We start from the raw sequence: 22,804 nt of genomic DNA, 5'->3' as shown, positions 1-22,804 counted from the left end.
AACCATACATTCGTCGAAAAACGTCTAGAGTGGGACCGAAAACCTGGTAAAATTATTTTAGAGCACGATAACAACGAAATTGGTGAGGGATGGGACATATTATCGCACCAGCCGCACTATCCACATCTTGCCCGGTCCGACTGTCAACTTTTCGTATGAATGGGACACACGCTTGCAGAACAGTACTTCGCCAGTTTCGAAGATGTTGGATAATGGTTCGATAAATAGTGTTATTGAAAGGATAATCAATTTGTTTTTCCTGAAAGAGGGGCAAGATATATATAATCAAATGGCCAATATTTTGAATAAAAACATTTTTTCCATTTTCTTGAAAATTATGTTCCGGACAAAAAACCGGTAATGACTTTCCGGTACACCAGGTAGATACATATAGAACAACATGTCTTTTTTTCTTGTTAGACTATATATTTGTAGTGTATGTCATATCATAAAATCGTTTTTTTCTTGTTAATCCATTGAAAGCGTATATGAGCGCCGAAGTGATCTTGCCCGCCATACTACCAGCGCACATGTATGCCGGGCAATAAGACAAACCCAAACACGTTAGCCAAACGAATTCATCTGTTATACTTTAAGAATGTCGTACCACGTAAAACACTTATCTTTGTGGATTGCAGCGAGAGGGTTAAATGAAACGACAGTAAAATACCTCGCCATCTATGACTGTACAAGTTTTCAACAAGTTCAACCAGACAGTTTTCACAACTCGCGTCCTTTTCTATCACGCCTTCCGTACCACAGTCTTAGCTGTGGTGAGATGTCATTTTTAGGTTAATTTTGTATTTAGATTTTGTTGAGGTAATATAATTATTTCATAGGCAAAATTAGCAGCAGATCTCCAACAAGCCTGATCATTAACGAGCAGATACCGTCGACATACCACGTAAAACACTTATGTTTGTGGATTGCAGCGAGAGGATGAAATGAAACGACAGTAAAATACCTCGCCATCCATGTCTGTACAAGTTTCAATTGGCTAGGACTGCACATGCGCACTTGTCCTAATCTAACCAGATGGTTTTCACAACTCGCGTCCTTTTCTACCACGCCTTCCGTACCACAATCTTAGTTGTGGTTAGATGTCATTTTTAGGTTAATTTTGTATTTACATTTTGTTGAGGTAATATAATTATTTCATAGGCAAAATTAGCAGCAGATCTCCAACAAGCCTGATCATTAACGAGCAGATACCGTCGACGTACCACGTAAAACACTTATGTTTGTGGATTGCAGCGAGAGGATGAAATGAAACGACAGTAAAATACCTCGCCATCCATGTCTGTACAAGTTTCAATTGGCTAGGATTGCACATGCGCACTTGTCCTAATCTAACCAGATGGTTTTCACAACTCGCGTCCTTTTCTACCACGCCTTCCGTACCACAATCTTAGTTGTGGTTGGATGTCATTTTTAGGTTAATTTTGTATTTACATTTTGTCGAGGTAATATAATTATTTCATAGGCAAAATTAGCAGCAGATCTCCAACAAGCCTGATCATTAACGAGCAGATACCGTCGACATACCACGTAAAACACTTATGTTTGTGGATTGCAGCGAGAGGATGAAATGAAACGACAGTAAAATACCTCGCCATCCATATCTGTACAAGTTTCAATTGGCTAGGATTGCACATGCGCACTTGTCCTAATCTAACCAGATAGTTTTCACAACTCGCGTCCTTTTCTACCACGCCTTCCGTACCACAATCTTAGTTGTGGTTTGATGTCATTTTTAGGTTAATTTTGTATTTACATTTTGTTGAGGTAATATAATTATTTCATAGGCAAAATTAGCAGCAGATCTCCAACAAGCCTGATCATTAACGAGCAGATACCGTCGACGTACCACGTAAAACACTTATGTTTGTGGATTGCAGCGAGAGGATGAAATGAAACGACAGTAAAATACCTCGCCATCCATGTCTGTACAAGTTTCAATTGGCTAGGACTGCACATGCGCACTTGTTCTAATCTAACCAGACGGTTTTCACAACTCGGGTCCTTTTCTACCACGTCTTCCGTGCCACAATCTTAGTTGTGGTTGGATGTCATTTTTAGGTTAATTTTGTATTTACATTTTGTTGAGGTAATATAATTATTTCATAGGCAAAATTAGCAGCAGATCTCCAACAAGCCTGATCATTAACGAGCAAATACCGTCGACTTCAATCATTATCACGGTTACGATTAACATCCGCGCCGGAGAGAAAGTTTATTAAGTTCCATTTAATATCTTGTCGAGAAATTTGCAATTTTAATGTGCCGTGCCGCACCACGCGCTCGTCAAACATTAATTCCGCAGCTAATTCGCTATTTCAGCGTTATCACCTGAATTCATAAACAGCACTATCGGCGGCGGGGATGCGAACGCACGCCGTCCACTTTAAACCGGTAGAGGTGTTCCGCATTCCAGGAAGACATTCCGGGAAGATGGATTAACGGTTTTTTCGTGGACAGGAAGCTCGATATTTGGTCAATGAAAAAGTAATCATGTTTTGGGAGTCAATGCGCGTTATCAAAATTTATAACGCAACGTCAAGTCAAATTTTAGTTTTGGTTTATTTTAACTCTGACATAACAGAATACTAATGTAAGTGTAACAGAAACAAAAATAACGTTATCAAATATAATTTATTTTAATATTGTAGTACATGTAGGGCGTAAAGTAGGAATGATATATGATTAAACAATATAACATAATCTAACATCTTAAATAAATTAAAACCAAGATCAAAATGAATGATAACAGGTCAATTGAAAAGTCTCCGACCTGACACATAGATGGCGCTACTAGAATTAAATCCAAATAATTTTAATTAGCCTTAAGCCCCAAAGATGCGTGTATAATATTGACAGCTGTCGGATCATTAGTTTGTAAATTATAGCATTTTGAGTGAAGCAACTTTTATTATTGTAAAAAAAAAATGGATAAAAAGGAGTTTTGCGTTTCGCGAAAACATTAAAATAACGCACAAAATGATTTTAAATGACCGTAAATTGAAACTGAATGAAATACCAGACACTCTAAAGATATCAACGGAAGGTGTAAATCATATCATTCACGAATATTTGGGTATGAGGAAGCTCTGTGCAAAGTGGGTGCCGCGAGAGCTCACTTTTGACCAAAAACAACGACGAGTTGATGATTTGGGACAGTGTTTGAAGGTGATTAAGCCTAATAAACCCGAGTTTTTGGTTCGATATGTGACAATGGATGAAACATGGTTCCATAATTTCACTCCGAAGTTACGGCGTCTGTATTTTGGGATGCGCATGGAATAATTTGCATTGACTACTTTGAAAAAGGAAGGACAATCAACAGCGACCATAACATAGCGATATTGGATTGTTTGAAGGACAAAATCGTCGAAAAACGGCCGCATTTGAAGAAAAAGGAAGTGCTGCTTCACCAAGAATGCTCTCATTTCAAAAGAATGCTCAGTGGAAAGTAGTACAAGAAATCGTACTACAAAAATGGTATCGAAAAGTTGGAGGGTCGTTATAATGAGTGTATCACTCTTGAAGGGAATTGTGTTGAATAAAAAAAACTAATTTTGCCAAAAAATATGTTTTACTATGGTAGGCCGGGGACTTTTCAATTGACCTGTTTTAACAAATTATACGAGTACAGTGTAAAATAAATAGAGCATATAAACGCGCGAGACATTGATCTTTGATATCGAGATGTCGGGTGATAGTTCCGAAAATATAATGAAAACGTACCTGAGCAACCAATTTTCAATGAGGGTGAAAAGAAGAATTCAAAGAAGCCCGATATTTTAGGTTCACGAAAAAGTAGCAATATTTTGGAAGGGTGATGGAACTAGAACTGATTTCATACATAGTCCTTCTGATAAAATAGCCAAAACATGTTATTATGATCATAACTGGAAAATATTAATACAAATAAAACAAGGAAACAAAATATATACATATAATGCATATATTTTCGAAGGAATTTCGAGTTCTAGGCACGTGTAGAAATTAGTTTACGTATCTAATGCATTTGTGTTTTGTGTTTGTTTGTGTGAGGTTTATTTATGTCAGATTTATTTATGGTAGCAAAAAATACTCGATGCACATATATATTGGCACATATATATTGGAGGAACACAGAGTTAATATCTAAGATATCGATACTTCTAGAGCGTGAAAAATTAGTTGGGAAAACGGGCATATTTAGAACCATACGACACTGAAGATAAGGAAAGTGCAGACGCCAAGAGCCAGACGGAATACGTTAACATTTCAACCCTTTGAAAGACATCCGATGGTGTAAATAAACAAATATATTACGGGAAGCCTATTGGTTACCTTGGAAACATGTGGAAAAGTTAAATTTAAGAGAATTTTTGGGTGTGTACTTTCTACCGCTCTAACAAAATCATCATTGTATAGGTCTTTCCCTCGTTGGAAATATCTACTAGTCAAGTGGCGAGACAAACAGTTGAGCCAACCCGTTTTCTTGGTATAGGGTACCAAGAGAGCAGCAATAGAGGATAATTAAACACAATATTTATATACAGACTTTACAAAATCTTTATGGACTATCCTAACAGTGTTCGCAAATCATACAGCTTTCCAATAGTAATTATACCAGCAACAGCATCCAGGTGCATGAATACGGTCGAAGTTAAAATCACTTTATTTACTATCAATTTAATCAACAATCAATAGACGGGTACAACGATAAGTAGTGACAACCTTCACACTATCAAAGTGGCACCAACTGTGCACTCCATTGACCGATTATTTAAATACTAGCGACCCGCCCCGGCTTCGTACGGGTGCAATGCTGATACTAAATTAAATACACTACAGAAAAAATATGAACGTTGTATGTAAAAACATAGCGGCCCGCTCCGACTTTGCACGGCCATAAAATATATATGCCTATGTCACTCAATGAAAACATGATTAAAATCGATCCAGTATTTTTGGTTCATTCATTACTGCCCTTGGCCTGCACGCATTAAATTTGGAGTAAAACAATTCCTCTTCCCCTATACTTACTATGAAGATTTCCTGCTATCTTTGGAATATCTAAATTCATACAATTTTTATTACATTACACATTTTTAAACGCAAATTTTAAATTTGTAATATCTCCGAAAATATTTGTTTAATTTACATGCTGCAAGGAACCATATTGATCTATATTAATTGCAAACTGTATTTAAGGTACTTAATTCGATAAGGATTAATGCCGTATTGCTTAAAATAGCTTCGTAAATAAGCCATTTTCTCACGTAAAAACTAAACAATAAAAATGGTTAATGTGGGTTATCCTTAAAAGATAAACATATACCATCGCGGACTTTTTTGTAGACCTTTTTATGGTGTACAATACTGTAGTACATTAATTTGATCTAACTTGTAGGGTTAGGCAGCGTTTTGGCTAATTGCTAAATAAGCCTAAAAAAATAGGTTAATTTACGACATCACGTTAGAAACCTCTAAAATTAGCAATGTTGCCTTAGTATATTATGCATGTATTATACATATAAACCTTCCTCTTGAATCACTCTATCTATTGAAAAAAACCGCATCAAAATCCGTTGCGTAGTTTTAAAGATTTAAGCGCACATAGGGATATAGGGACAGAAAAGGCGACTTTGTTTTATACTATGTAGTGATTCTGTATTAACGAAGACTCTATGATCGCTATTGGAAAGCTGTATAATCAAAAAATTCTTTTAGGCTTTTTTCCTCCCCCTGGTCCCTCCGACACCTCTCAACGTCGATGGATGGGGTCGTTTTTTCCCTTCATTACAATGAGAGAAATCTCGCGCGTCCTTTGTTCGGCAGCTCGGGAAGACGCCGGCGCACCGAGACCTGCTGCATATTTTATTCGACAATCCGGATCCGAAAATAAATAATAATAAAACGGATGGAATCAAACATTTAAAAGGGAGATCGGAAAAATTGATCGGGGGGACGGGAATCTGTTATTGCCGTATTATGTCGCCCTTTCACTCGTCTATATCGTATATTTTAGAGGATCTTAATAAATTTTACGCCGACAAGAAATACGGGAAAAATGTTAAGTTTTTGTGGATGTGCGAAAACTCCAAAATAATAATGTGTTAAAAAAATGCCGTAAAATTTCTTTCGTTGACTAAAGTTCCCATACTTTAAACTGTCATTAGTGTTAGAAACACTCAATTTTCTTTATGGTAAATAGTTTTAAATATAATTGTTAAAAATAAATTAACAAAATAAAAAATAAATGTTGAACCAAAATCCATTTAATGTGAGTCATATCGAAAAATATCAAATGTTAAACCGACTTAAATAAATTAAGTAAGCCTTAAATTGCCGTTAGTATATAAAGATAATCAATAATATAAAACGGATGGAATCAAACATTTAAAAGGGAGATCGGAAAAATTGATCGGGGGGACGGGAATCCGTTATTGCCGTATTATGTCGCCCTTTCACTCGTGTATATCGTATATTTTAGAGGATCTTAATAAATTTTACGCCGACAAGAAATACCGGAAAAATTTTAAGTTTTTGTGGATGTGCGAAAACTCCAAAATAATAATGTGTTAAAAAAGTGCCGTAAAATTTCTTTCGTTGACTAAAGTTCCCATACTTTAAACTGTCATTAGTGTTAGAAACACTCAATTTTCTTTATGGTAAATAGTTTTAAATATATCTGTTAAAAATTAACTAACAAAATAAAAAATAAATGTTGCACCAAAATCCATTTAATGTGAGTCATATCGAAAAATATGAAATGTTAAACCGACTTTAAAAAAAGTAAGTCTAAAACTTCCGTTAGTATATAAAGATAATCAATAATGATATTTTTACATTGCTGAATACTGATTGAAACGTTGAAAAGCTAGAATTTGTGTTGCTAATGATACGCGAAAACTCCAAAATATGCCCGTATCAAAAATTTATATAAAAATAAAAAAAAATTAAATTTCGGCTGAAATATCTAATCATAGACTGTGAATTTATAAGAGATGGTGTCACAGTCTATTAAATCGCATCAGGTACATTTGTAGCTAATTTTTTGTTGAAGCCTTTAGGTGAGAACAATTTTTTTTCAAATTAAAGAAAGAGGACGCTAAAGGCCATCCAACGCTGTGTTAAGCTTATGGCAAACATGCTCTGTTGATTTTAACAAGTGAATGTTGGTACCGAAGAGAAAGAGCGCTCTGGGCAGCCAAAAAGAAATTGAAAAATATTTGAAGGCATTACTATATGAAACCATCAATGGCTATCATTATCGACCACAATTCATTCGCTGAGTTGATCACTGTGCGAGAAACGCCCGAAATATGAGAAAAGGCAATGTTATTATACAATATACTGTGGAATAAAATACATTACTATAAAATACACCGATCAAAATACATAATACACCGATTTTTCGTAATAAGGATTCAATTTCAAAAAATCCTTTAAAAACTTCATAGACCTAATAATATAAATTGTCTGAAAATATTTAATATTGACAAGCAATCAAAAACATTTAAATTGTTATTGTTCTGCAAAAACTCTATTCAAAATATTCTTCTGCCTAAACATTTTAAAAGAGCTCGACCTTAATCAAAACCTTAAGATATTAAAGTTTCAAATTATTGACAATATTTGAAAACTATAAAAATTAAAAAATACCCTAAAGATTAAATATAAAAATATTTAATGTGAACTAAACATAAATATGTCAGACTATCGTTGGTATGCAAAAACTCCCTAATATATAAAATCTCTAAAATATTTTATTTTTAAAAATGTATTAAAATAAACAAATAAACAATTCCTGTATAAATTGTGAGAGAGGGAAGAACGGAGATAATTTTTAACAAAAGTCGAGAGATTAATCGAAATATTACCTATTATCGCCATAAAAACAGTAAAAAGTTTTTTACTATTTCACAATTTTAATATTTTATCCTAATACATTAACAATCTCGAAAAATAGCAGGCTTGGTGGCGCAGTAGTAAAGGCGATAGGACGATCCTCTTACTGTTGCGACAGCCGCGCGTTCGAATCCTGCTGGGGCGTGGTCGTAAATTTATGTGATTGTCCTATGCAAGAATGTAATATCCGACAAGGAAAATGATCCCAGTGAAGCCAGTAACCAGGCTGGGTAAGACCGGATGTCTTCTGGGATGATTTATAAAATTGGTCACACGACAGTCGGTAGGCTTAGTAGGTCCAGTCCAGATAAACCCATAGATGGTAAAAGGAGACTTTAAAATATATTTTAAAAAAGAAATGTTGAATATATTTCCAAAATGCTGTTGTATTAATAAACAATATATTGTTATTTACAAGCAAACCACCTACAAAAATCATAAAACTATATATATTTTTTATAAATCTATGTAAACATAAATCGAGCACATTCTGGTCAAAGTCGCGGCTAGGACGACAGAGCTGGAACTTTAAGAATCAGTCCAATGAAACTAGTAGAACCGAAAATAGTAACTAAAAGTACACGACTGAAACAGTCGATAGTAAATAGTAATAAAATCAGTCGGACCGAAAATAGCGACTGAAAACAGTGGACTAAAATAGTCATTAGTAAAAAGTAGTAAGACCAGTCGAACCAAAAATAGCGACTGAAGCAGTTGATAAAAAATAGTTAATTACTATCGACCCTTTAGATAGTCGATTTCAGTTGATAGTTCCTAATATTAATTTTAAGTAATTATTATATTTGATTTTCAACTGTTAATATCAATTATTTATTAAGAATTCGAAATAAATTGCAGCGCCATCTAGCCGAATAGTCGGATAACTTAATTACGAGCCGGACCGAATTCGAAAACGAAAGAAAATATTCTCGCCCCCGATATCCTTTCGCCAACAACCTCCTTCGTCCCCCCCGCTCGTTTCCCTTTGTCATCCACCATTCAATTTATCCCCAGACGGAAGAAGCGATATTTTATTAAAACAAAAATCTCTTTTGGTCGTCCGACGCCCGACTCTTCGGTAGACGTCGGTCCCACTAGACGACCTGCATATTTTATTGAGCAATCAGGAACAGAAAATAAATAATGATAGAACCGGCGAAATTCCCGCGTTAAAGGGAGGGAAATCGATGGAACACTGCGAGGTACGGCGAAGTAAAATTCGAGTGCTTTTTTTTCGAATAATTCCTGGAAAAAAATTGATATGACATTTAACAAATTTTAATCATAATTTGGTGCATGCGCCAGGTCAATTGCAGAATATAATGTCACTTTTAATGTATTTAAAATAATTTTATGTGGTAGTTTAAATGTTTTTATAACTTAATGTTATAACTTTTTAACATTAAATCCTATATTTCCAAATATATATCTCATACTAATGTTTATTTATTAAGAAATAGCGAGCAACTATATACGATTTTGGCTACAGATTTACTTTGTTTCGAAATACATGGCAAAGTTGATTTTCATGTTTTTGTTAACTTAAAAGGTACCGATTCTCTTTGATGTTTACTAATGTTATTTATTTGGATTTAGTGAATAATTTTTAATAAAGTCTTTTCTATATTTTGTTGCTGTCTAAATTTTCTCAGTAGTTTTTTCTTGGTGAGATTATGTATAACTTGTAAATAAATCGAATTAGCGACTACGTACAATTACCGTAAAAATGGGGTTTCAGAATGTTCAATGTAAACTAAAACTTAAAAATGCCGGCTTGGTTGGCGTAGTGGTAAAGGCGACAGGACGGTCCTCCTACTGTTGCGATAGTCTCGGGTTCGAATCCTGCTGGGGCGTAGTCGTTTATGTTTGTGATTAGGCATGAGTGCAAAATCCGACAAGGAAAATGATCCCAGTCACGCCGGTAACCAGGATGGGTAAGATCGTCTTCTGGGATAGTTTCTAAGTTGGTCACTCACCAGTCGGTAGGTTTAGTGGCGAGGACCGTTAAACTGTAGGTCTAGTCCAGATAAAACCTCGTTGGTAAAAAGATACTTTAAAATAAATAAAGAAATAAATAAGTTAGCGTTTTAATTAGCGTGTAAAAACTCCTAAATATGAATACGTTAATGATTTCAAATTATTTAATATATATAATATTTCTGAAGACTCCATATATTAAATAAGAACTTGAAAAACCGTAAATTGACTATACTGTTTAATAATAATACTCATACTATCTAGTTAGATACCTGAAACCTTAAATTAACGTTGGTGTGCAAAAACTCCTAAACATTTATATGTCAATAATGGCTTTAAAATATCTAATATTGAAACAAAATGTCAAAATGTTGGAATGTTTAAATTGTCGTTGATTTTCGAAAGCTGAATATATTAAATATGAACTTTATAAAAATAGAAAAAATAAATAACAAAATGTTTAATGTTCAATAGACGTTTATTGACCAAAATGCCAAAGTATTTAAATTATCGCTAATATTCCAAGTTATTCTCAGTTAATTTTTATGATGATACTGTTGACATATATGCCATTAAATGTCATTGAAAAGTTGTAGCGTTTTGACAGCTAAATAATGTCAATTTATTAGGATATAATTTGTAGTTTAACTCGACACACTTGACGTTTTGGCGTATAAAAGTAATCAATTGTCACTTTCCATTTTATACTAATTATTAAGAGTAGTATTCATTAACTATTAAACTCATATTAATAGCAACGAACTAAATAGAGATGCAAAAATATTATAAATATAGTAAATATATCTGCAGTGGAAATATAACTTTTAGTGGATGTTAAACTTATGTTAATATAAGAATAATTTTATAAAAAATTACTTTCACCAAACTAATATTGATACAGTGAAATATTAAAATATAATTTTAAAACAACTTAAATTTCGAAAACATTGAACAAAATAGTTCACTAAGCATACAATAGATGCCGCTGCGTACACTACAAATAATTTCGCCTATATAAACGCTTGTAGGCTATATGTATCTCTGTCTGATTCGGGCTTAAGAAAGAGGGAGAGAGACGAATCGTTGAAGTATATTCGTACGGAGTGTTGCATCATCAGATGTATACATGCGTTGTGTACCGGCTAATGATCACACATTTTTGGCAACCACGCTACAAAATTCTCGTCGCTTTTTACCGTATGACTTTATTGTCGTAACTGATCGCAAAACTATTCGCCATTTGATGACACCGTTAGTTGAAATTAGACGTTGACCCACTTTTTTCCTCCATATAGTCAAAAGTTTTATAATATTGCGAACGTTCCTGCTGACCTAGACCTTCGATTTTATTTACAACACGCTGGTCGATGTTTAATCTCTATACAGGGCGGTTCATAGTTCGTTTGTTTGACTCTTTGGTGGTTTGGTCGACGCGGAAATGGGACTAGACGTGGATAAGGAGAGACAAGAAAGTACCGGTGCTTTTTTACAGAAAGCTGGTAAAACTGATGATCTATCATGGAGGGATTCTCTGAAACAGGTTTGTACTTTTTTTTGTTACATATTTAATAGTTATGTTTATTTATAAATAGTTATTTTCGAATTAAAAAAATGTGTTTGCCGGTGCTTTTGCATATCGCGCAGATTTCTGTACCAGCGCCATCTGTTGTTGTCAAGTGACATTTATCTGATGTTTATTTGGTAAGTAGTCTGGAATGTTTAAGAAATTATTAAAATTCTGACATTTATCAGTATTATTCATTTCCAATAGCGATAATTTATTTGTGTTTTTGGAACGAAATTTCAAAAACGAAAAAGAAAGAAATATTTATATTCTAAAAAAGTAACATTTTAACATAAAGTAACAGTACATTTTAAAGATAACGCATTTTTAATTTAATGTCTTAGTTTGCGCTGGAATGATCTGATTTTTTTGTCGTTTCCTTTTATTTTACAATGTCATATGTTGCTACGTATTTTTTGCTTTCTATTATTAAATGAAATTAATCGTTTTTGCTTAAAACTACGAAAGTAAGTTGGAAAGTAACGTACGAGTACTTGTAGATCGCAAATACAATCCTGAACATATAGAGTGTTAACTTAATACATATATTTAAGAATTGTTTTGTGTGGTCGTAGCAGAGAAGGTGCTGAGAGCGGCATTTCATTGGTAAGTTTAAACTACCATTACAGAGACCTGTAAAGGAAATATTTTGTTGTATCATATTTAGTTTTTTTTTAATTTTTTCATGTTGGTGCCATCAATTTAAATAAATAAGATATATTTTCCTGTGTTTTTGTTCAATCATACTGAAAGCAGAATAAGTCTGTATCTGTTAATATTTTATTTATTTGTTTAACACAAATATGTAGTAAGTTTTATTTTTTAGATTTTATTGTGAAATTTGTTGATTGGGTAATTAATTATAATTACATTAATGTCATTATTAATGACATTTTGTCAAAATGGAAGGAAAATACCAAAAAATAGTATCTTAAAGAACAGCAACAAAAAATCGTGCCGTTAAATCAAAGAGATAGCTTAAAGATCTATTAACGATATAAAAAAATCCTATATCGATCTTCTATCTTGTCTATAAAATCTAAATCTAATAAAATATTGCCAGATTGTCTGAATTGTTTTTATGATTGGATAATATAAAACGTGTTTCTACACGTAGAGCTTTAAGTTGGTCTGGCATTTCATTATCAATAAGCCGATTCAAAGAGCAGAAGAAGCCATTCTTGCTGCAGAACGAAGCATGAAGGAAGTCCCGAATAAAATCATCTGCAATCAGGCACAAACATTGTACCCGTATTTATCTACTCTGACCGGTTGGCCAGGATGTTACAACCAATGTAGAGCTATGATCGCTGATTTCTTCATTCCCGAATTGGATCCCCTAAATATGTAGGAGCTCTTGTTTTACAATGATAGCCCAAGATACCAAATAGCTTGTGCCATAATTGATTTACTGAAGGGAACTCTTGGTGAAGGTAAAATTACCTTATAAAGATTTAACACCACTAGACTATTTACTATGACGATGTACTGTTACTGGTCTAAACTGATTTGGAAGAAAATATTCATCGCGTCATTACAGGTCACAAAAGGTGGATTAAAGGTGTTCAAGGATACCTAGCTATAAACTATTCCAATTAAGAAACATTAAAGCAATGAAAACCACTCCTAGTTTATGGATTCCCAGCCCAAGTATCGCAGATTAGTGTGTAAGGCCATCAATGGCGGACTGAAGTTGCTGTGAACTAACATAATCTACTAGAATGTGGACAGAAGCTTGCAGTTCAGGATTATTGTAGTTATTCAGTTTCTGATCCGTAGAGTAAGGGAATTTGGAGTCATCAAAACTTGGCAGTTTAAGTGGAAACAGTGCCATTCAGAAGACCAATATAGAGCAGATTGGCGGGTGAATGTACTAGCGATTCTCACAAATAATTTCAGAACAACCATAAGTTGTCCCTTTGGTCGTTTTTTTTGGGTGCTGACAATATTTTAAAGTAAATTAAAAGTTTTTGTGTCTTAAACCCCTTCACATTTCATAACTTATATTCGTCGATATGTACCTGAATGTTTATTTACTACGGTATTATTTTTGCATGTTTTAAAACTTTAATTATAACTAATTATTTGCTGTACTTATCGTTAAATTTTCTCATATGTTTTTGATTAGTGTTCTACAAGAATTTGTGCATTACATTTCGCGTTACACTCGTATTTTTTAACGATATAGATTTATAGTAACATTGTTGACATTTGACAATTTTAAATTGGAATCGGAGGGAATAATTGATCCCATGATATTAAATCGTTAAAAAGCAACAACGATTTCAATGTGTACTTAAACTGTATATTTAGCGGAAAAATCGCAGGAAATATCTCTTACTGCAGAACTAGAATGGTTCTATTTTCCGATTACAAAGTTAGTTAAATATTAAGTAACTTCTATCTGTAGACACTTATTTTAGAAAAGTTATAGAAAAAAATCATATATTTTAATTGTCAGAGAAATTTTGACATCTGGGTGATTATAGAGCCACCTATGGATGTATACTGCGAAATAAGTTTTGGTTAGTTTAATAATTTCTTGAAAATTTTGTTATATATTATATTCTTATTTTTTCAATGCCTGGCTACACGTTCCCAGAGTTGGGAATCATGCACTACTGAAGCTGGAAAGCTCTGTCATAACCATAGGTAACTACTTGCTCATGTTGATACAACATAATTTACCTGGCACCCTCAGCTCAGTGGTTCAACAACCTTCACAGTGGGCAATAAACATTTCTTATGATTACAATATGTACACGCCATGTAGAAAATAATTTCATGAAATGATCTCCTGTATAAAATAATATTTTAATTACTCAACCCTATTATAAATGTTATTTTAAAGTCTATGTATGTTCTAGAACCAGATCGGATGGTGTGAAACGGTTTAGTATATGCATTTCACTATCATGCCACACATTTAGCTGATCAGCGAGCACATTTTTAATTAGATTAATTAGACTCGTTATGTGTTCTAGATGGATATCGCGTTCTATCTTCCAGGTTAGATATCAGAGTAGATGCATACCAAAATATTTGGCATACTTGACTTAGGGAAATTGACAATTATTGATATTCACTGGTGGGTAGGTTCTTCTACACAGAATGATCGTTTATTAGGTAGATTTTGTTTTATTTTTTTAACACGCCATGTCTTCAGCCAAAGTTGTTTTTTATCAAGGTGTGTTTGGAGGCTCTTTGATACTGTTATTGGATCTTCGTGAGATGTTAAGATGGCTGCATCGTTTGCGTATGTTGCGTATCACAATTGCGATTGTATGAAGGAAAATTATGGAAAATATTTTATTTAATCTATATTCTCTCAAATTTTTCTCAATTAATGTCAAATATAATGACACTACTAAGACCTATTACGGTCTTTTATATATACTTTGGCCAATTACAACCCATTTTATTGTAAAAAGTTTTCAAGGACGCTGCAACAGACAGAGACTCTTCGAAAAATAAACTGTAAAAGTTGTATCTCGACCAATTTTGAATATTTTATACATGTTGCTAGTTAATAAAAAAAAAAGAAAAAAATATCCAAAGTCCTCAATTACTTAATTTTTTTTTGTGTCACACTTTGGTTTAGTTAAACTTACGCGTACAATATTTATTATCGACTATCGCTTAATCTGCAATATGTACCGTAATAAACAATCCATCAAATCGGTTTTCGATGTAGCAACATTAAACGATTTTCAATTGATAACATTTTATAAATGAATCATTCGGAATTAGTAAGTTTTAACACATGTACAGAGCCGTATTGTATTTTTTTTACAGATTAATGTTCCTCTACCTTAGCATACTGATAAATAACTATAACTAAGATATTCTATACAGAATCACTTAAAGTTCAGATATTAGTAAGATCAGTTATTGTTTGTCAAACAACCTTGTGAGTCGCATATTGCACATTCATAATATACTTCAGCACTTTATTTTGGAAGTTTTGAATCACTTGAGTACTGGATTCACTTGCGTAGTCCTACCTGAATTCCATAATTCCACAGTGGAAGTTGTGAGAAATAAAGGAGGATTTTTACTTTTACTTTTACTACAAACTTTTATATTTTTTTTTACCTAAGTGTGCTATAGTGTTGTCGTGTCTATAAGTAAACAATAGCGGTCTCTTTATAATGGTTACATAAATACCTTGATTAATCGTCTTTAATAGGATACGCTGCTTCACAACTATCTCCGTATTTGGCGCATGCGCATATTGAGCTCTATGGGTAAATAGGTTCAGGAGGTAATTAAATATGTTAAAATTTTGGAAATAACACATTTTATTTAAAAAAGTATTGAATGAAACGAAGTAATTTAAATTAATTTATATATTTGAACATTTAACAAGAACTCCAAACATAATACAAAAAAGGCCAAATTCGTTAAAAACAAACCCAGCCATGTATTGTATTTTCCTTATCATTGGATCATTAGGGTGTCATTGATAGTTTTATATTTTGTTTATTTGATCCAAGTCTACTTTTGTTAGCAAATTTAATTATTTCATTGTTTAACCATTTATTGTTTAAAATAAATGTCTATTATTACCAGTTACTACAATTTTTGCTACTATTCTTGATGGACAAACCTCATTAATTGCTTGAACACTTCCAACATAACAACAAGCATATGTTGATACCTATTGGAGCTCGTTGTTAATGATGCGTTGAGTAATTTGGCAGCAAACATTCCCATTATAAATAAAATTGATTCTGTTTGGATCTTATAACTTCTGAAAATGTAACTTTACATTCTGTACTTACTCTTGTTCTTCCATATTTTAAAACCAATGTATGTTAGACCACCAAGAGTAACACAACAATTTAACTATTATTACAATAGAATTATTATTGTAAAACAAAATCTGAATATTGTAGATTTTTATTGTTGTTTTAACTTGATCGACTGTATCGATCGACTCGAAGAGAATGTACCACCATTAGAAAAGGAAGGCAAAGGAAGGAATATAGTTTATTATTTTCAATGGTTTATTATTAAGAGTTGTAAAGAAAACTGTTTACTGCGCTAAAGGTTTGTCGCGGGTGTAAATAATATAAGAACACACGTTTTTGGACAAAATTGGTTCTAGTTTTCGAAATATTCAGTAAATTCCTTATGTTATTATGTTTTACCATTAACGGTCGTCATTTACTCAAATAAAACGTATAAATCAGAAATGAATAGAGCTTGAACCGAAGCTTTTATACTGCTTGGGATCTGTTTCACGCATTAAAGTAAGAGGGCATTAAGTGGTCATCATTCTTCCTCTCAAAATAATCAGTATCACCTTTCGATTTTCACTATATTTTGGTCTAGCCGCTCTCTTTGCTCGTCTGTCCTGTCGCCCAAGTTTTGTGGGGAAAAATCAATCGGTGAATTCTGAAAATGTATTTTGAGAGATGTTCTAGCTCCAACCTCGCGATAATTTTGAAACAAATTGGTGATTATGTGCTTGTAATCCGGTGATTTATGGTTACAGAGCAGGTTGTGAGCAACATTTTGAAACGATGCCCGTGTTGCTGTTTTTTTTTCAGGCGTTGAATATTCTGTAAACTTTACCTTAGCCAATAGTTTTCGAATATCGGGTCCGAAAATATTCCATCGTTGATTTTTGCGTTCGGAAACAACAACTATTTCGTCTTAATATTCTTAATGAGGCCCAGTTTAATGTGTAGAGGTGGTAAAGAAGGTCGCGTGGGTTCACAAGTGGTATAAAGAACCCATTTTTTCTCCTGGCTCATAACGTGAACATTTTGTGAATACCGGTAAGGAATATATAAATCAATTAATTTTTTGAAATTAAGAACAACATTATTTATTTCTCAAACTTTAGATAGCCATACATTTTCTATTGATCCTCATTGTATTTAATCTTTGTTTTTGTACATTGCACTGCATGAGCAATCAGAATGGATGGTTTCTTAATTCCAATGTAGAGTAGAGCCGCCTTCAAACTCTACCTAGATCTATCTATGAATAAACGTTCTTAATTTCAGTTATATAGTGTATTCAACACCTTAAATAAATACTAATAAACTTGCTTTTTCTGAATAACGGTAAAATCCAGTAACTTCCTTATTTCTGTATGTAAGGACTTGTGTTTTAGGGTCAAGATGTTTCTTTTCCTGTAACCAATGCAGCCTTTTGTTTCGATAAATTCAAATCGCGAATCAAATCACCAAATTCACTTTTCGAAATGGTTTTCTTACATAACAAAATTGCTTTCAATGCTCGCTGGTGGCGAAGACGATGAAGATGAAATTCTTAAGGCAATTTTTGGACTTGGCCTCATAGTCATGTCATGTGTGTGATCACTTATACAGCCTTACAAAACAATTTCGTTACCCATGGCTCGTTAGTATTTACTGCAGCAAAACCAAAGTGTGGCGACCGCCACGACCCTTTAGGCCACCACCAATTCACCATCAACAACTACAAAGGTTGGCAACGCCGGTGGATTGGTACCATGCAGTTCTGGAGTATAAAAGGCCATCACGACGACGTCTCGCTCTCTTTTCTTATCACCGTCCCCCTGGAACAGTACCACTTCCACAGCGCTACCGTACTTCTTTCACCTTAACCTAATATCCTGTCAATCCTCCGATCGACCACATGTATCAATCGCAAGTTGAAATAAACAACTTTGATTCAACCAGTGTTTTTAGTTCCCGTGCAAATTCCTTCCAAAAATAGTAGTGAGTGTTCTGATAGATAACCGCAGCGGCAGCCACACGTTTCGACCGACCGACCGACCCGACGAACATTCCTACAATTGGTGACCCCGACGTGATCAAAGTGCCTAACAGGTAAATCAACTCAACATAAGCCACTCGACAGGTGCTTGACACGTGCATGGAAGGATAGCACGAGGAACGGAACTCATCAACATCACGTGGTCGACGACATCCCACAAGACTAGCCTGATGGACGAAAACCACAGAAGCCCATCATGTACCCTCAAACAAAGCTAAACGCCTCAAGACGAACGACGTTCTGCTACAGCTCCGATGGCAGCTGATCCCGTAAAACTCCTCGCTCAGGTTGGGATCCCCATCTCATCAGCAGTCCCCGGGCGTTTGTTTGCGTGATTGCGGGTGCATTCCGGAACTTGCACCACATATAGGTACGTTCCACGGCTGTTCCACTAGGAGGGGAGTTATGTGGCGACCGCCACGACCCTTTAGGCCACCACCAATTCACCATCAACAACTACAAAGGTTGGCAACGCCGGTGGATTGGTACCATGCAGTTCTGGAGTATAAAAGGCCATCACGACGACGTCTCGCTCTCTTTTCTTATCACCGTCCCCCTGTAACAGTACCACTTCCACAGCGCTACCGTACTTCCTTCACCTTAACCTAATATCCTGTCAATCCTCCCATCGACCACATGTATCAATCTCAAGTTGAAATAAACAACTTTGATTCAACCAGTGTTTTTAGTTCCCGTGCAAATTCCTTCCAAAAATAGTAGTGAGTGTTCTGATAGATAACCGCAGCGGCAGCCACACGTTTCGGCCGACCGACCGACCCGACGAACATTCCTACAAAAGTATCGCAAAGAGTACATTAGTCATAATTTTTTAGCATTTAGCATCCACACACTTTATAAGAACATTTTGAATCGATGTTACAACGTTATTTATGCATTTTCACACGATCCAAAGTACAATAACAGTACAAGAACCAGTTCCATATGATGTTCAATACAGCGCCGTCAGCTGACAAACGTTAGAAGGCGCAGTGCTGACACCATACGCGAGCTATAACCAATCTTGACACACGGATTGAAATTGAGTTTAGGATATTAAATAAAGTTAAGAACTGCTCTCATTTGCTCGGGTCCAAAAGTTGACCCGAATTTGTAAACTTGTAAAATTACAATTTTCCTTTTATTTAGTTGTTTTTTTATTTTTTTTACGAACAGATATTGGCAGCCTGTATAGCACACTCTTTAGTCATCCAGGTCGGTATTAACTTGTCGTTCAGTGCGGTGCTCCTCCCTCAGTTGAGGGACAGCGGTAGTAACATAAATATAGACCTGTCACAAGCTTCATGGATCGGTGAGTAATTTTAATTTGCAGTGTCATCGACTACCATTTTCTGTCAATAAAATATTGACGAAATAAGTCTGTTTTTCTTGTTTTCTTTTTCAGCCAGTATAGTCACGGCGGCGTTGCCGGTTGGTTCGCTGGTTATCGGGCCATTAATGGACCGTTTCGGTCGTAAGAAAATGTGCATCCTGACCGCGGTACCCTTCCTCGTTTCCTGGACGTTGCATAACTTTGCCACGAGCGTGTGGTATATTTATATTGCCAGGATTGTCGCCGGTTTGGGTGCTGGTATGTTAACATAGTTTTTAGCAGAGATGTTAGAATATTTCCTCATTTTTAGTATTATATCTAATGTCATCTAAACTGATGACGTCAGAACGTCGTAAAGTTGCCGCATTCTTTGACTCTGACATAAAAATTTTAATCTAAATAAAGTAGCCAACCTAATTGAAAAGTCCCCGGCCTGGATGGCACATAGATGGCGCTACTAGAATTAAAACCATATGATATTTAGTTAGCCCCAACCCTCAAAAGATGCGTGTATATATTTGATAGCTGTCGGATCATTAGTTTGTGAATTATAGTATTTTGAGTGAAGCAACTTTTGTTATTATGAAAAAAATGGATAAAAAGGAATTTCGCGTGTTGATAAAATATTGCATTTTGAAGGGAAAAAATACAGTTGAAGCAAAAACTTGGTTTGATGCCGAGTTTCCGGACACTGCCCCAGAAAAATCAACCGTCAAGCATTGGTATGCTAAGTTTACACGTAGTGAGCACCGAAGACGGTGAATACAGTGGGCACCCAAAAGAGGTTGCTACTGACGAGAACATTAAAAAAATCCACAAAATGATTTTGAATAACCGTAAATTGAAATTGAACGAAATAACAGGAACTCTAAAGATATCAACTGAATGTATATATCATATCATTCACGAATATTTTGGTATTGCAAAGCTCTGTGCAAATTGGGTGCCGCCCCAGCTCACTTTTAACCAGAAGCAACGACGAGTTGATGATTCAGCAGTGTTTGAAGATGATCAAGCGTAATAAACCTGAGTTTTTGCATCGATATGTGACAATAGATGAAACATGGCTCCATCATTTCACTTCGAAGTCCAATCGACAGTCACCTAAATGGACTGCACACGACGAACCCGCGCCAAAGCGTGGGAAAACGCAACAGCCGGCTGGCAAGGTTATGGCGTCTCTATCTTGGGATACGCATGGAATAATTTTCATTGACTACCTTGAAAAAGGAAGGACCATCAACAGCAACTATTACATAGCGCTATTGGATCTTTTGAAGAACGAAATCGTCGAAAAACGGCCGCATTTGAAGGAAAAGAAAGTGCTGCTTCACCAAGACAATGTACCGCGTCAGAAGTCGGTGAAAACGATGGTAAAAATCCATGAATTTGGCTTAGAATTGCTTCCTCATCCACCGTATTCTCTAGATCTGGCTCCCAGCGACTACTTCCTGTTCTCAGATCATGAAATAATGCTCACTGGGAAGACATTTTTGAGGCCTATTTTGAAATAAAGGACAAATCGTACTACAAGAATGATATCGAAAAGTTGGAGGGTCGCTATAATCAGTGTATAAAAAATAATTTTGCCAAAAAACTAGTTTTTCTATGATACGCCGGGGACTTTTCAATTGTTCTGTTAACCACAGTGATATAAATTCATTATTTTATAATCTCATAATTGTTCCACCTTTTAGATAATTCTGGCATCTATAACAACGAGTACAACTTAAAAATCACCTAATACTTTTTGTTAAAGTGTATTATATTGTATTGTAAATTTTATTGTTTTTCTATAGGTCTCAGTACAGTGGCTATGGTATATGTCAGCGAGATATCTCATCCGAAATATCGACCAGTGTTGCTCACGTTCAATAGCGTGTTCGTTACTTTGGGGATACTGTTTACTTGTATTTTGGGTAAGAAAATGTATACTATTATTTTTACTGTAGATCTGCCTATCTGCCTTTTGACTGCCTGAAGGATTGTATTACACTATGCCTTGTTGATTCTACTACATGTATAACAAAACTTTATGGGCATGAATATTCCTCTTTGCTGTTAATGAGGATGGCTCTCTAGGACTAATCTATTTTGCACATGGTATTGTCGTAGTAGATCCACAATTTATCAATGGTCACATTGCATAGGAGACCCTTCTATTTTTACCTGGAAGGCGGTGAGGCGGTGGTTTTGAATAGCATTTTCAATAGTTTATTCAGAGATTTTTTCCTTTTTCTTTCTGATCATTAATAAATGCCTGAATACAGTCGACCCATCAATTGCCAAACTATCTAAAAATTCTTTGAGAGTTTCAGCTCTGAAATGTTCGTTCAATAAGTTTGCATTTCATTGTATTCGAACTTTTTTGGTCATATATGCCGTTCTTTGTCATTAACCCTTTTTAAGACGTTAAACCAAGAATTTCGGAAAGATTCTGATTTTGCCGTTGATGCAACATTTCACACATGACCAAGCACCTTTCAAGGTCTCTTTTATAAGGCACAAAATAAATAAAATATGACCATCAAGCGATTGGAAATAGTTTCTGGCGTTACTCCCAATAGTTCTGCATATACTTCTTGCGTCTTACATCGATCTTTATCAAATAATGTCTTCATGTTATGCTCAAATGGCTTCGGCGTTAAAATCGCCTCTTTTAAAAAGTCGAAGTCAGTATTCATGTTAACATGTCGAAAACGATGAAACTTGGTTGCCATAAACATTCGTTGACCTGCATCAGTTTATTTGGTAAAAATTGAAGTAAAAAAGTAGAAATTTCCGCAAATGTTATTTATTCGGTACAATTTCAGACATTTTAGACGCACTGAAAACATTTTTTATTCACTGAAATGACACATACTGAAATGTCTAGCCTGTCAGTGGGACTTCAACATGAAGTTCGTTACAAATGTACCAAATGCAATTTAACACACAATAACATTATCTATTGTAAACCTTTAAAACTAATTTATAGGTCTAAATGGAAAATTGTTATTTTATGTAGAGAAATATCAAAACAGTTAAAAGTTATTAACAGTTAGATTAGGTTATTTAACAATTATTTACATTGACACTTCTAATTTGTGCAAGTAGATGTTGCTGAATAAAATGCATACAAACACTTACCCTACAAATGCTTACCTACCTGTTATTATCATAGTAATATGCATATTAAAGACAAATTTAAACAAATGATCTCACCCTGCTAAAGCATCACATTCCAATAACTTGTCGACATGTCCGAAAAAACGTCT

The 22,804-nt window shown here is 34.6% G+C and overlaps 1 protein-coding gene across 2 annotated transcripts in view; it reads left to right on the top strand.

Moving 5' to 3' along the window:
* Nucleotides 1-22,804, top strand: part of LOC143193783 (solute carrier family 2, facilitated glucose transporter member 8) — a 241,696-nt gene that overhangs the window by 209,942 nt on the left and 8,950 nt on the right. Inside the window, exons 1-4 of one of the 2 annotated variants that reach the window (XM_076400164.1) lie at nucleotides 11,002-11,419; nucleotides 19,391-19,526; nucleotides 19,620-19,805; nucleotides 21,347-21,466. In XM_076400164.1, coding sequence (XP_076256279.1) covers nucleotides 11,318-11,419; nucleotides 19,391-19,526; nucleotides 19,620-19,805; nucleotides 21,347-21,466 — 544 coding nt within the window. In that variant the 5' untranslated portion in view covers nucleotides 11,002-11,317. Of the gene's footprint in view, nucleotides 1-11,001; nucleotides 11,420-19,130; nucleotides 19,527-19,619; nucleotides 19,806-21,346; nucleotides 21,467-22,804 lie in introns of those variants that run through there. The other variant, XM_076400165.1, reaches the window with a different exon arrangement.

The sequence above is a fragment of the Rhynchophorus ferrugineus genome, unplaced genomic scaffold (assembly GCF_030347505.1).
Source record: "Rhynchophorus ferrugineus isolate W39M unplaced genomic scaffold, kcgeb_rfMv2 rfM3, whole genome shotgun sequence".
In the NCBI taxonomy this organism is placed as follows: domain Eukaryota; kingdom Metazoa; phylum Arthropoda; class Insecta; order Coleoptera; family Curculionidae; genus Rhynchophorus; species Rhynchophorus ferrugineus.
This window is presented reverse-complemented; position numbering and strand designations above follow the sequence as displayed.